Raw genomic sequence first — 14,972 nt, 5'->3', positions numbered from 1 at the left:
TAGCCAGCTGATCTTTGTGTTTCCGGAGCTCCAGCGCATGCAAAAACCAGCTGGCTGGCGTGTATGTGTGCGGCGAAAACAGGAAGACCAGGTGGTGCTAGCCAGTTGGTCTTCTGGTTTTCGGGACTCCGGCGCACATGCATGTGCATATTCCAGTTTGTGCACTCGGTGCTGAAAAGGTTCACCATCACTGGCTTAGGCTTTCAAAAAAAAGGCCTTACTGGGCAGAGAGTAGGAGAATTGGGGTCAAGAGGCCAAGCGTCTTCATATGCTGTTGTCCTTTCTCCTTGCCCTATCCCTTGGATCATCAGAAACCTTTTCTGAACAAAGGAGAATGGGATGATGAGCTCTTAAATTTCAATATAATTGACAAACTGCACATTATCCATGTTTAAATGTTTAAAGACTCATTTGGGCTAGATAAATCAGTGCTTCAAGTTAGCTTCAGCAATGTTTTTAAAAAATCTAAGTATTCAGATTTTACATTCTTGGAATCAATTAAGATTATCATAATCATATCTGCTTGTAAGTACGGCTACCAAATTTGGCCTGCATATACCTGGTCGAACACTAGATGACAGCAAAGCAGTGAGGTTTTCTGTTTTCTGCCTATCTTTGCTGCTCTCTAGTGGTGATTTTGATGTTTGCAGTCCAGCTTTGGTTACAAGGGTTCAGAAATACACTTGATCTGTAATTTGTCTTGCTCAAATTAATGGCTATTGAATCAGATAAAAGACTGTGGCAGACCTATCTGCTTCTCTTTATTGTTATAAATATCTCTTGTTGGCTGTTAGGTGACCGAGTGCTTTCTGTTAATGGGATCACATTGGAAGGAGCAACACATAAACAGGCTGTGGAAGTCATGAGAAACACTGGCCAGGTAGGAAGTGACAGTCATCTCTACTTTGAGCACTTTACGTTATTATAATCCCAGAAAGGAACAAGAAACCATATTGAAACTTATTCTCAGTCATATCAGCAGCGCTTACTCTAGTTGTTCCCCTTGAAATGGCAATTCTATTTAAAAATATATCTGTGTATGAGCACAAAAGCCTGGCTGATAATTCAGAGACTGCCACTGATTTACCAGTTTGATTCAAAGAGTGAATCAATTGAATCAGACTGAAGGCTTGTTTAACTTTGGTGTTTTTAGGTAGTCCTCTCCAGAACTGTATACAGGCAGTCTTTGATTTATGACCACAATTGGGAGCAGAATTTCCATGGCTAAGTCAGGTGGTTGTTAAGTGAGTTGCACCTGAATTTACAACCATTTTGCCCCGGTTGTTAAGTGAATCATATGGTCATTAAACAAATCTAGCTTCCCCCCATTAACTTTGCTTGTTGGAAGTTGGTGAGAAGTGTTGACAATGGAGATCACATGATCCCCGAAAACTGCAACTATTGTAAATACATGCCAGCCACCCAAATTTTGATCATGTGACCATGGAGAGGCTACCATGGTCATTGGTGCGAGGACCAGTCATAAGTCACTTTTTTTCAGGGCTGTTGTAACTTCAAACAGTTGCTAAGCAAATGATTGTAAATTGAGGATTACCTGTAATGAGAGTTAAACAAATCCTGTGAAACCCTTCAACACTTTTTACCAGTGGTGAAATGTAAAATTTGTTACTATTGGTTCTGTGGGCGTGGCTTGGTGGGGGGGAGGTAATGTGACTGAGTGGGCGTGGCCAACTTTTTTTTTTTTTTTACTTTTAAAAGCATTTTTTCTACAACCTCTTCAACTGAAGAGGTTGCAGAAAAAAAATGCTTTTAGAAGCCTCTAATAATCAGGCAACTCAGCTGGGATCGCCAGAGGCTTTTAAAGGCATTTTTTTTCCTACAACCTCTTCGGCCGAAAAGGTTGCAGAAAAAAATGCTTTTAAAAGCCTCTGACGATCAGAGCTGAGCCGCACGATCATCAGAGGCTTTTCTTTTTTACTTTTAAAAGCATTTTTTCGGCCGAAGAGGTTGTAGTAAAAATGCTTTTAAAAGTAAAAAAGAAAAGCCTCTGATGATCGCACGGCTCAGCTGGGCATGTGGGGGGGGGCAGGGATTTTTGCTACCGGTTCTCTGAACCACCTGCCGCCTTCGCTACCAGATCGGGCGATCCAGTCTGAACTGGGAGCATTTCACCCCTACTTTTTACCTCTTATGACAATGAGAAGTTTTCCTGTTGTTTGGAATTATGGCACAAATGGAGAGAATCTCAAATGTCCTCACTACGTATCCATCTTCCATTAATTCTGTAGGCTGGCCATCACAGCTAAGTGCTGTCTGATTATTAAATCCCCACCTAATTGTGGCTCCCTTTGCAGGAGGTCCATCTAATACTAGAAAAGGGCCAACTTCCAGTAGCCAGAGTCCATCCTCCCACAACATCACAGTGCACACCTACAAACAAACCCGGTCATAGTGCACTCTTGGAGAAACCCGTGAAGAAGACGTCAAGTGCCAGAGAATACAACTTTGTCACTGATGGTGAGATTCTGTCCAAATACAACTGAAGCCTTAAAAAGGAAAGATAAGAAACAAGGTTTGGTTGGAGCCATAACAGTCTAATATAAGCCATAATGTGGTTTGTTTCCTTCTGACTTAGGCTGTTGTACAAACACTATTTGCAGCTTATTGAATAAAAGCTACAAAAGCAAATAAGGATTTATTTAATCGTTGTTGTTGTTGTTGTTGTTGTAAGACCTAGAGTACTGCATCCAGTTTTGGTCACCACACTATAAAAAAGATGTTGAGACTCTAGAAAAAGTGCAGAGAAGAGCAACTAGGATGATTAGGGGACTAGAGGCTAAAGCAGGAACTGGGCCTGGCTAGTCTAGTGAAGAGAAGGACCAGGGGAGACATGATAGCTGTCTTCCAATACTTGAGGAGCTACCACAGAGAGGAGGGGATCAAGCTGTTTTCCAAAGCACCTGAAGGCCAGACAAGGAATAATGGATGGAAACTGACCAAGGAGAGATTCAACCTAGAAATGAGGAGGAACTTTCTGACAGTGAGAACAATCAACCAGTGGAACAGAAGTTGCCTTCGGAAGTTGTGGGAGTTTCATCGCTTGAGACTTTCAAGAAAAGATTGGACTGTCAGAAATGGTGTAGGGTCTCCTGCTTGAGCGGGGGGTTGGACTAGATGACCTATAAGGTCCCTTCCAACTCTGTTAAACTGGTAGTATTAGACTAGGTATGCATCCGATCCTTAGTTTTAGAAGATCAGACAATAAGATCAGAAAAGCTGTACAAGTGACATAGAACTACCTTTATTCGATTTGTCTGCATTTCAGAAAAATAATGCTTGGCTTATCAATTCCTCTTCCCCTTTTATTTTTCTATGAAATGTGTACCTTTTTGCTTCTCGTTCTGTCTTGCTTAACCACAAAAAGTGTGCTCTGCCTGCCTTTGTAATACTCATCATGTTTCATTTTTGCAGGATCCAATGTTGGATCCTGCAACATTATTCTGGGACGCGAATATTGGCCTTCCTTCGTGATTCATATTTACACTCTACATCACTATTGCAGAACCAGATTGTCTGTTCTATTGCCGGCCTGCGGTCTTCAAATTGAACTTGGTTAAATAAATAAATAGATGTTTGCATTCATTGTTTTAAACATTATTGCTTTTATTGGAATGGTGCTGCTCAAGCCTGCTCCACTGGGAGAAAGAATGGCCTAAAAACAAAATAAACAATGCTTCAAGCAACAATAGATTAAATCATAATCTATTTTTCACTGCACATCTATAAACTATTTCTTAGCTCCTGCATTTTTTATTTATCCTGGAATCCTAATATTAAGATAATATTAGGATATTATTTTCAGATGGATCTCATTCTCCACGTTTTTATATGAAATGTTTTTTTTTAATGTCCTGTTTTCATACTGTTGCAGCAACTGCAACATCCTAGGTTACATACCAAACATTGTTCAGCTTTCTGATTATTACAGATAACTTTAGCTATACAAGATTCAAGACATAGGATGAGTGTGTACAGATTGAACTGTCAGCATCTTCAGATGTGCAGTAACGTGGTTCATTTCCTTTTCAGACAATGCATTTGAAGTGAAACTTGTGAAAAACAGTTCTGGCCTGGGCTTCAGTTTCTGCCGTGAAGATAGCGTCTCCCCAGAGCAGCCAGGTTCCAGTATAGTCAGGGTGAAAAAGCTCTTTCCGGGACAACCAGCTGCAGAGAGTGGGCAGATTGAGGTCGGAGATGTCATCCTAAAAGTCAACGGTTCTTCTCTAAAAGGATTATCTCAGCAGGTTAGTGCCTTCTACCCTGAGGGCGAAGGTTCGTTCTCTGAGCTTGTGGGTTGATTTCCAAACATTTCATTATCAGGCTAGGTCACATCTTCAGCAGAGTTTAGGGCAGGGGTCAGCAATCTATGGCTCTGGAGCCGCATGTGGCTCTTTCACCCCTCTGCTGCGGCTCCCTGTCACTCAAAATATACGTCACAACCGCCAATGTGCGACAACCGCCTGCACGTGATTTATTAAGCTTTTCAACTCCCAGTAGGCCAACCATGGATAAATCCAAGAAAAGAAAAGTTTCAGAAGAAAACAGAATGTTTAATTCAACTACATATATTAGTTCTGTGGCCGCTCAAGAAATAGTCAGGCACGGGAAGGGTTTTGTGGCTTCCGGACTTTTCTTTTCTTTGAGAAACAGGTCCAAATGGCTCTTTGAGTGTTTAAGGTTGACGACCCCTGGTTTAGGGGATGTCGGTATTCTATAAGGACTTCGTGTGGTCAGTAGGTCTTGTGATTGATCAGATGTGGGTGTGTCAAGTGAGGGTCTTGGGATAGGTCTTGGGATGAATCAGGTTAGGTGTGAATCAAAAGACTACATACTTGATATACTGTTGATTTCATTCTGGTGGGCTTCTCATGTGAGTTTCCAGTTTAGAAAAAACACAGGACAAGTGTTTTCTCGGGATGAGAGAGCAGCAAACAAAGAGCTACAATCTCTTTTATTAGTTATCCAGATACAGCGTCATCAGAAGGCGTTATTATGGCCACACATCTCATATTACACACAAGAGATAGGGAAACAATGGTAAAGATACAAAGCAAAACCTAACTCTGGCTGCTTGGTATCAGATACTACCAGGCGAGAGGCCCATCTCTGTTATCTGATTCTAGAGGAATGTGTTTACAAAGAGATAAGAGATATTTTTACTTTGTATCCCAGGATGTTTATACAAGGAGATATCTTTACTTTGTATCCCAGGATGTTTATACAAGGAGATATCTTTACTTTTGCAGGCACGTCCTATGTTAAAAACAAAGAGAGAATGAATAGGGCCCTTCAGAGAGTATCCATATGAACCCGCTTTTCATAGTTTGATTATTTCAATGCTAAGCTCCATACAAGTGTCCAACCAGTTAAACTGGTCTATACATGTACTATGGCCACTGCATTCCCACATTTCCTCTGTTTTTGTTTTTTGCAACAGGGTTCAGCTGTGTTGTTATTATGATGTTCTCTTTATGCCTGGGAAACATGTCTATCATCATAGTAAACAAAGCAGTAATACATTGAATACTACAACATACAGAAATAAGCAAAGCAATAATCATGAGTACAGTAGACAATATGTTCTTCATCCATCTGGTTTCTGCAAATGTTTTTAGCTCACCCATCCTTTTATTATGGTGAATAAAGTTAGTGGAAAAGTGGCCAGGAGATGTCAAGCGAGGTAGGCCATCATGTTTATGAGGTGTATTTCAGCTAAATCCATCCGAATCCAGACACCCAAGAAAACCACATGTCAGGAGTTTGTAACCTATGAGTTATCTTGGAAGCCCTATCTTGTAAGTCCCGAGCACCTTCTCTGACCACACCTGATTTGTTCCTCCAGTTCCAGAAGGGCTTTGGTTTCACTTATCAGGACGTCCTTCCTATTGGAGGGAATAAAACCTTTGCATATTTGCAGAAGGGAGGGGAGACATAGGATACAGCAACAAAGCAAAACAAGCAGTACAATTATAGATACAATAGTTGGCATAATTGATTTTAACCAAGAACCATCCGGGAGCCATGACCAAAGAGCAGTCCAGGTGTCAATGGCACCAGATCCATTGGATGATATGGGATTGTTTTTTGATCAAGTTTTCCATATGTTCTATGGTGTGAGTGATGTTATACTGATAATCAGATACATAGGTACAACAACGTGAATGTATAAGGGCACAATCGCCTCCTTTAGCTAAGGCATATCGGTTTTGTAGGACTACCTCTCTGATTTCAGCCAGTTCTTTATTCATCAGCTTCAGCACCTTGATAGTCTCGTTGAACATATATACTGTCCAGTTATTTAATAAATGAAGATCCCAATAGTTCATTGCCACCCAAGATTGGGCAAGATGCCTCTGGATATCTGAGTTTTTAATGAGCCACCCAGTGTCAGTGGTGGGTGTGGTTTAGGAAATAGGAGTAGTGGAGTTTGTCCGATTAGCAGCTATTTGAATGTCTTTTATTACTGTCCCATCATGATTGAATGTAGAGGCTGCTGACATGAAGGATCATGAGATGTAGGGGCAATAGATGCAAGATCGTGACTTAATTCCAGAATCCATGATATATAGTCTCCTCTATGTAATTGTTATAGAGGCTCATTGTCTTTATTCATTCCCCCCTCAGCTGGAAATGTCAATATGGGAACCTTAGGTGTTGGAGTAGACTTAGGTAGAAAGTAAGGACCTTGTGCATAGACAATGCGTTTGTGGCAGGAGCGTTCTTACATGGTCACTTGAGAGTCCTAAAGCTAACAATGTCCAAGGCCATAAACAAATCATAGTCACTTATACGTGTGAAACAAAATTACTAGCAAAATTAGAAAAACAATTCTACTAATATTAATATGTATAAGAAAGTGTTAAAATGTATATGTACAATATGAAGGTAGTTTCCTCCTGATGAATATTTGCTGTGCGCAGGGGACCAACTTCCGGTGTAGTTCTGCAAAGCTGATGGTCACCACCTTGCGTTAAGAGTCTGTTGCCGGGAGGACTCAGCAAGATGTTTTTTTTCTCTTAAATCTCAGCACCAGGGGTTTCTCCTTCTTTTTGTTGTAAATGAAATGGTCTTACGTGTCTTTTGGGAATCCAAATGATGCGATCATTGTCCTGGACAGCAGCATATCCATGGCCCCAAGTAATAAGGTCAGCGGGCCCTCTCCATGCAGGATCAGGTAGTTGGCGGAAATATACCTTCGGTTTTAGGGCAGCTGATGGATAAGCAGAAAAATGACGGGTCGCAGCCGATGTGGGAGGCTGTCCAGTCAAGTTAAGGAAGTTCAAAGTATATAAACAAAGATTGAGTTTGTTTTGCATGGCTGGGAGGCCAAGGCATTTTTCCTCTTTCAATTTTATAAGCCAAATTTGTGTGTGATGGACCACTTGTTACAAAAGTCTGCAAAGGCAGTACTGGTGTAGCAGATCCATTGTCAGTTTTAAGTTCAATTGGGCGTCCCATCGATGCAGAAGTCCGAATACAATGATTTATTACATGTTTGGTTGCTTCTCCCCTTTTTTGGGAATGCCAATAATAAATCCTGAATAAGTATCCAAGGAAACATGCAGATATTTCCATGGGGCAAAGGAAAGGTACTGAGTTACATCTATTTGCCAATTTTCACAAGCTTTTAGTCCTCTAGGGTTACACCCATAGGGATAGAATGAGCTTGTTGACTATAGGTAGGACATTGTTGTATGATGGCAGTTGCTTCAGCTGCCGTGAGACCAAATTGTTTCGCCAATGCTTTTTATTTTGATGAAAATAGGCATGACTGTCCCATGGTGTGATGGAAGATATAACCATGAGCGCAGTTGCAGCTTTGTCATTTCCCTCTTCCAATCTCTGTCTCCGCTACCCACAATATCTATAACCTTCCAATAAACAAATCTCCTTATAACACTAAACATTCAAGTCCTTCTCTCACTGCCATTCTGACTTCCAAGCCAGCCCGTCTGTGCAAACCAACTTTCTCTTAAACAATTCAACTCCTTCTCTGTACCAATATCTGATCGTCCTTCTAAATCTCCTTGTAGACAAGCATACTTCCAAAAGTCAACTTTCTGCTTTCCTTCACTAACTCTCTCTTACATTCCCTGTAACACTGGGTTCTTTGCATACCAGTCTTTATTCAAAATAGCACAATTATCTATTCACAGCCTACAATATCCAATCAGTCCTAAAAATTTCCTCAACTCTTCAGGTGTTATCTTCTGTCATTAATTAAATGTCCTATATATTTTATCTCTCTTTCTACATATTGTAACTTCTAACTCATCTCTGTGATAATTCCAAACAAACAAACAAATAAACAAACAACAGACAAACAAAGAACAAACATGCCATCTGTTAAGTATGCAAAATGCACGTAGACATAAAAACAATAAGGAGTATTTTGAGTCAATGCTCTGAAATAGAATTGGGTATGAAAGTATTTAAAATGTCAAAAATGTTCAGAAGGAAAAAAATCAAAATTGCATTCTGAGCCGTTCAGTGCTCTGCAAAGGCAGGTATCAGATATCACCCTTCACCCCCGCCTTTCTCTGGCTCGTTCTCTGAGAGAAAAAAAAAAATGGTTAAAAGTACAAAGAAACCGTAGCCCCCCTTTTTCGTGCCTCTCATCTCCCAGGAAAAAAAGGAGGGGGTGAGGGAAAGGAAAAAAATTTTTTAAAACAGACCAAGCCTCCCTTCTCCTCGGAGGGCAGGGAGAGAAAAGAAAAAAAAGTGCTTATACACAAAATTACATTTCATGCAATCCAATACACACCCATTCACATCTGTACTGCAATCAGACCTTTTGTATAATACATCCTTCATGCGAATCAGTCATTCAAATTATTTCAATGAACTAGTTTATTCCCAAAACAGTGAAAAAATTCAGGCAACAGTCATAATCACAAAAGGTGATATGGGCCCATAACCATTGCCCGGTTTTCCACAGTTTCAAGTTCAAACCCAGTTAATTTTTGCTGGCCAGCCAAGCATATCAATTCCACACACTATCATTATAGATGCACATCAACAAAATATTTTTAACAGAAATCACTTCAAGTTGATTAGTTCAAATTATCTGAGTCTTCTCATTTGGACAGGCTCTGATTTTATTTCCTGCTAAACCCCGGGTGGGAAGAACAATAAACAATTTATTTATTTATTTTTTCAGCCTGAGAAACGTACTGAAAGTCAGAGATCAAATTAAAATCTTGTTGAGAAAAAGTGTGAAAGCTAAGATAGTCGCAGACAATTAGTGTAAGATTCTTTCCAGATGTCCTTGTAAGCAGTGGCTCCTCTGGAGAAAATCATTAAGCAAGTAAACCTAGGATCTTTAGGCAAATGATATGAAATACAGTTCACATAGTCAGTTAGAGCACACTGAAGAGATGAATCATTCCGAAGACAAAAGTAAAAGTCAGATTTTGAGATAGAAAGAATAATATTTATTAGATCAGTTCCATTTCTTCGACAGTCTGGATTACGTCCCAAGGTTATAATTTCAGCAATAGCTTAAATAAAGGGTAAAACATTTTTAGATGGTAATAAGACAAATAAAGCAATGTACCTTTTGCTGTTCTAAAACAGAATTAAATCTCCTGGCTTTTTTCTTTTAGTCAATAACTCAAATAATGGACTAAGTAAATGCATAGGTAAAGAGAAATATGAGCAGTCCCAATTAATTGTACCCAGTAATTGTTGCAAATTTTACTTTGGGTAACTTTAAAAGCCGGAGCAGAAAGAGATTGCACATAGTTTATGCCCTATACAGATAAGAAGCGTACAGCTGTATTTTTTCTGGGGCAATGTGCAATTCATTTACACATAAATCATTTTGTATTTTCAAAAAGCCAATTAGGTTGTATTTTTTGTGCTCCAATTAAAATGTCATCTATACGATGATCCTGACACACTTTAATCATATCTGCCAAATTAAGATTTTTTTCCAGCCCAACAATAGCTTTTAAGTGGTGTTGTTTTTTAGCTTTCTTTATGTTAGAGAAGGCTTGTTGACGCTTGCCAGAAACAAGCATTTTTCTGAAGGCTTGTTAAGCACATTCAGAAGAAGCTTGCAAAATTGCAGCCGGCAGACACACTGAAAGCATTTCAGCAATTTATTCTATCCATCCCCCTTTTTTTGTCTAACTGTTTCTTTAAATTCTGCTTAGTGGGGGTGTAACTGACTCCTTCAGAATGAGCTGATGTTTAATTTCATGCCGTGCGTCTGTGTGGGTGATTTAACGTGAGAGCAATCTCTCAACAAAGTCTGAAAAGGAACTATTAACAGTGTCCTGAAGGCTTTTATTTATTTATTTTTTAATGTATCATAAAACACTCTATAACTAATCTCCAGAGTGCAAAAAATTTTTCAGGGCTGGGGAGGTTTGTGGAGGCATGTTCCCATCTGCTTCCACAGATTCACTTTTAAAGAGCCCTTTTATTGCCAAAAGTATTTTAGAAGGTAGATCAAATTCTTTTCATGGGCAGGACTTTCCCGTTATCTTTTTAAAACAATAATTGAGGACTTGGCCAATTCTCTAAGTTTGTGGAGGTACGTAACCTGGGAGAACTAGAGAATTCTGCCCCCATACTCACGATTTATGGGAGGGTGCTTCGTTCGCAGACGACCGGCCCTGGTTTGCAGAGGCTCTTCCAGCCGAATGAGTATGAGGGTGCCAAGAGACGTGCTCGATCCATGAATCACGTCGGGGTCACCAGATGTTGATTTCATTCTGGTGGGCTTCTCATGTGAGTTTCCAGTTTAGAAAAAACACAGGACAAGTGTTTTCTCGGGATGAGAGAGCAGCAAACAAAGAGCTACAATCTCTTTTATTAGTTATCCAGATACAGCGTCATCAGAAGGCGTTATTATGGCCACACATCTCATATTACACACAAGAGATAGGGAAACAATGGTAAAGATACAAAGCAAAACCTAACTCTGGCTGCTTGGTATCAGATACTACCAGGCGAGAGGCCCATCTCTGTTATCTGATTCTAGAGGAATGTGTTTACAAAGAGATAAGAGATATTTTTACTTTGTATCCCAGGATGTTTATACAAGGAGATATCTTTACTTTGTATCCCAGGATGTTTATACAAGGAGATATCTTTACTTTTGCAGGCACGTCCTATGTTAAAAACAAAGAGAGAATGAATAGGGCCCTTCAGAGAGTATCCATATGAACCCGCTTTTCATAGTTTGATTATTTCAATGCTAAGCTCCATACAAGTGTCCAACCAGTTAAACTGGTCTATACATGTACTATGGCCACTGCATTCCCACAATATACTAACTGCAACTAGAATTGCATTTGCACAACAATGGAAAAATGATGAGACCCCGTCTGAGGGAAATGTAATTAAAAAAATATTAAAATGTGCACAAATGGACAGATTAACGCTTATTATTAAGGATAAAGAAGAAACTGAATATTTTTTGATATGGGACATATTCAATGGCTAGATAACAGAAACAGAAGTTAGAAAGGAGGAGATATAAAAAGAGGAAATGGTAAAGCGGAGAGTTGTTAAAGAAGATGATGTTAAGTGTTAAGTATTAATGTTATTATATTATTATGTTATTATATTATTAATATGATGGAGATGAATTATCACAACAAAGATGTGTAATATGACTATTTAAACATAACTGTATCCAGAACACACACTGTTCGATGAAAATTGAAAGTTACATAAATAAAACAAATAAAACATGGGGGGAAATAAAGGTTAGGTGTGAATCATCAGTGGGAGTCTTGTGATGGGGAGGTGAGGATCATTGGGAGGTGACCACACGAAGCCCTTATAAACACAAGAACCGTCTGGGTAACAAAATATTCGGAAACCACCAGGTTGGAGAATGAACCTTCACCCTCATCCTACACCTGAGCTACAGATACTCGTCACTATTACGGACCTTGTACCGTGTCTTGAAATCAGTCTTTGATGTATGTATGGTTCACTCAAAGTTCAAGTGTGGCCTTCAGCCCCAAAAAGATTCTGCATCCCTTCTTTAAATGTTACCCTATTCATTGCAGGCTGGTGCCAAATGTAGCTTATGAATAATGTTTTGCCCTTTAGGAAGTCATCTCAGCTCTCAGGGGAACATCTCCTGAAGTCACCCTTCTCCTCTGCAGACCGCTTCCTGGAATATTACCAGAGATTGATCCTACATTATTGGTAAGAATTAAGAAGTATACTTGGCTTTTTCTGAAAACAGGGTCATAACGATTTCCAAAGATTTAACGTTTGCATGCTCACCCCGAAAGTATAAAGGTAAAAGTTTCCCCTGTCCAGTCGTGTTCAACTCTAGGGGGCAGTGGTCATCTCCGTTTCTTAGCAGAGAAAGCCAACATTGTCCAAAGTTACTTCCGTAATCATGTGGCTAGCATGACTAATATGCCAAGGCTCTCAGAACCTGTTCCCACTGGAGTGATACCTATTTATCTACTCGCATTTGCATGCTTTTGAACTGCTAAATGGGCAGGAGCTGAGGCAAGAATGGGAGCTTACCCAGCCATGCGATGCTTGGGTCTTGAACCCAGAGTGTCAGCTTTCCAGCTGACAAACTCAGCGTCTTTAACCGCTGAGCCATCATGCCCATTCCCAAAAGTATATTTTAGCTAATACGATATCAGAGAAAAGAGGTATCTCACGCTCTATAGGAGGTTACCTTCAGTGATGGGTTTAGTCATAAGGTAAACAAGCTATAGCTTAGGACTTCACAAAATTTCAGATTTTTGGGAATTGTACGTGGCTTTTATCTGTACTGTAATTTTTTAAAAATCTTGTGTAGCAAATGTTTATGTGTACTGCAGTTTTAAAATAGCTGTGTATGCATTTATTTTATTATTTTATTTTTATTTATTGAATTTCTATACCGCCCTACTCCCGAAGGACTCAGGGCGGTGCACAGCCATGAAATAAAACACATAGATATACAAAATTTAAAATCAAATAAAATGAATTAAATAAATTTGGCTGAATTAATACCCATAATTTAAAATACCCATAATTTTAAAATACATTAAAAATTTAAAATTTACGCTTAAAAGGGAGAAGATTTAGGCGAGGCCCGCTTGATGAAATAAAAGCGTCTTCAACTCGCGGCGGAAGGTGCGCAGATCCGGAATCCTCCGTATCTCTGGGGGGAGCTCATTCCAGATCGTCGGTGCCCCCACAGAGAAGGCTCTCCCCCTAGGGGCCGACAGCCGACATTGTTTGGCCGACGGCACCTGGAGGAGCCCCTCTCTGTGGGAGCGTACTGGTCGGTGGGAGGCTGTTGGTGGTAGTAGGCGGTCCCGTAAATAACCAGGTCCTAAGCCATGGAGCGCTTTAAAGGTGGTAACCAGAAAAAGCTGAAGCGCACCCGGAAGACCACCGGGAGCCAGTGCAGCTCGCGCAGGAGAGGTGTTACATGGGAGCTCCATGTTGCTCCCATAACCACCCGCGCGGCCGCACTCTGCGCCAGTTGGAGCCTCCGGGTGCACCTCAAGGGGAGCCCCATGTAGAGAGCATTACAATAGTCCAGACGAGAGGTGACGAGGGCATGAGTGACTGTGCGTAACGAGTCCCGATCTAGAAAGGGACGTAACTGGCGAATCAGGCGAACCTGATGAAAAAGGAGAGGCCTTACCACCGCCTCTTTCAGGGCGGCGGGAAAGACACCCTCACCCAACGAAGCATTTATAATCCCCTGGAGCCAGCCTCGCGTCACCTCCCGGGAAGCCAGCACTAACCAGGAGGGACACGGGTCCAACAAACATGTGGTCGCGTTCAATCTACCCAGAATCCTGTCCACGTCATTAAAGGGGATATATATGTTTCAATGTTTTGTGGCAACCCAAAGTCCTGTTTTGGTACACACCTTTTTGAGATCTTTTGGTATAACTTTTTAACAAGAGACCTCTCGGTTTTACAAACAGCCCTTGACTTAATAACTGTCATTGAGCCTGGAATTACAGTTGCAACTCATGACAGTCAATTTACATTTGGGGTTCCCAGCCCCCAGTCTGTGGACAGGCACCGGTTCGTGACATGCCAGAAACCGGTCCATGCAAACAAGCCAAGCTCCATCCATGGGATGCAGGCAGCATGCAAAACCATGCCCCTGCCGGTCCATGGCAAAACCTCTCTTCGTGGAACCGGTCCCTGGTGCCCAAAAGGTTGGGGGCCGCTGATTTACATTATTACAATTCCAGGAAGGAACAGGAAACCAGTTTCTGCACCATATTAAAATTCATTCTGTGCTTAATCTGGCTGTACCCACTTACTAGGCCCGTGATGGTGAACCTATGGCACGCGTGCCACAGGTGGCACACAGAGCCATATTGGGCACGCGAGCTCAGCTCCGGCCAGCTGATTTTTGGGCCTTCTGGGTCCACCAGAAGTCAGGAAACATGCTGTTTCCAGCCTCTGGAGGGCCTCTGGGGGTGTGGGGAAGGCCGTTTTCACCCTCCCCAGGCTCCTAGAAAGGCTCTGGAACCTGGGGAGAGTGAAAAATGGGCCTACCGGGCCCACAGTGCCATTGCGTGCCAAAAGCGGGGGGAGTGTGGGGGGGTCGTGCACGCATGGACGGGGAGGCGGGGCGCATAGAATTAAGGGTGTGGGCACACACGTGCGACCCCTCCACACTCCGCCCACTTTTTGCACGAGATGGCAAAAAGGTTAGCCATCACTGTACTAGGCACAGGCAATTATTGCCAGAACAAATCTAGCAATATGGCTTTCCTGATTTTACAATAAATTTTTGCTGTGGCCATTAAGCGAATCCCTATGGTCATTAAGTGAACCCACAATTATAAGCAAACCCATTGTCTGCAAACACTAGTTTCCAGCAAAAAAAAAAAAAATGTTATAAATTGTGATCTTGTGACTGTGTGACACTATAAACGGCCATAAATGCGAGCTGGTTGCTGAGCCCCCAAATTGTGATTACTTGACCGCAGGAGTGGGTGAAC

At 41.2% G+C, this 14,972-nt stretch overlaps 1 protein-coding gene across 1 annotated transcript in view; it reads left to right on the top strand.

The window, feature by feature from the left end:
- Nucleotides 1–14,972, top strand: part of PTPN13 (protein tyrosine phosphatase non-receptor type 13) — a 134,273-nt gene that overhangs the window by 90,512 nt on the left and 28,789 nt on the right. Inside the window, exons 25-28 of the mRNA XM_070948109.1 lie at nucleotides 795–880; nucleotides 2,316–2,478; nucleotides 4,051–4,265; nucleotides 12,094–12,192. Coding sequence (XP_070804210.1) covers nucleotides 795–880; nucleotides 2,316–2,478; nucleotides 4,051–4,265; nucleotides 12,094–12,192 — 563 coding nt within the window. The remainder of the gene's footprint in view (nucleotides 1–794; nucleotides 881–2,315; nucleotides 2,479–4,050; nucleotides 4,266–12,093; nucleotides 12,193–14,972) is intronic.

Source organism: Pituophis catenifer, unplaced genomic scaffold (genome assembly GCF_029215685.1).
Source record: "Pituophis catenifer annectens isolate HBS135680 unplaced genomic scaffold, rPitCat1.0.hap2 SCAF_8, whole genome shotgun sequence".
Classification (NCBI taxonomy): Eukaryota; Metazoa; Chordata; class Lepidosauria; order Squamata; family Colubridae; genus Pituophis; species Pituophis catenifer.
This window is presented reverse-complemented; position numbering and strand designations above follow the sequence as displayed.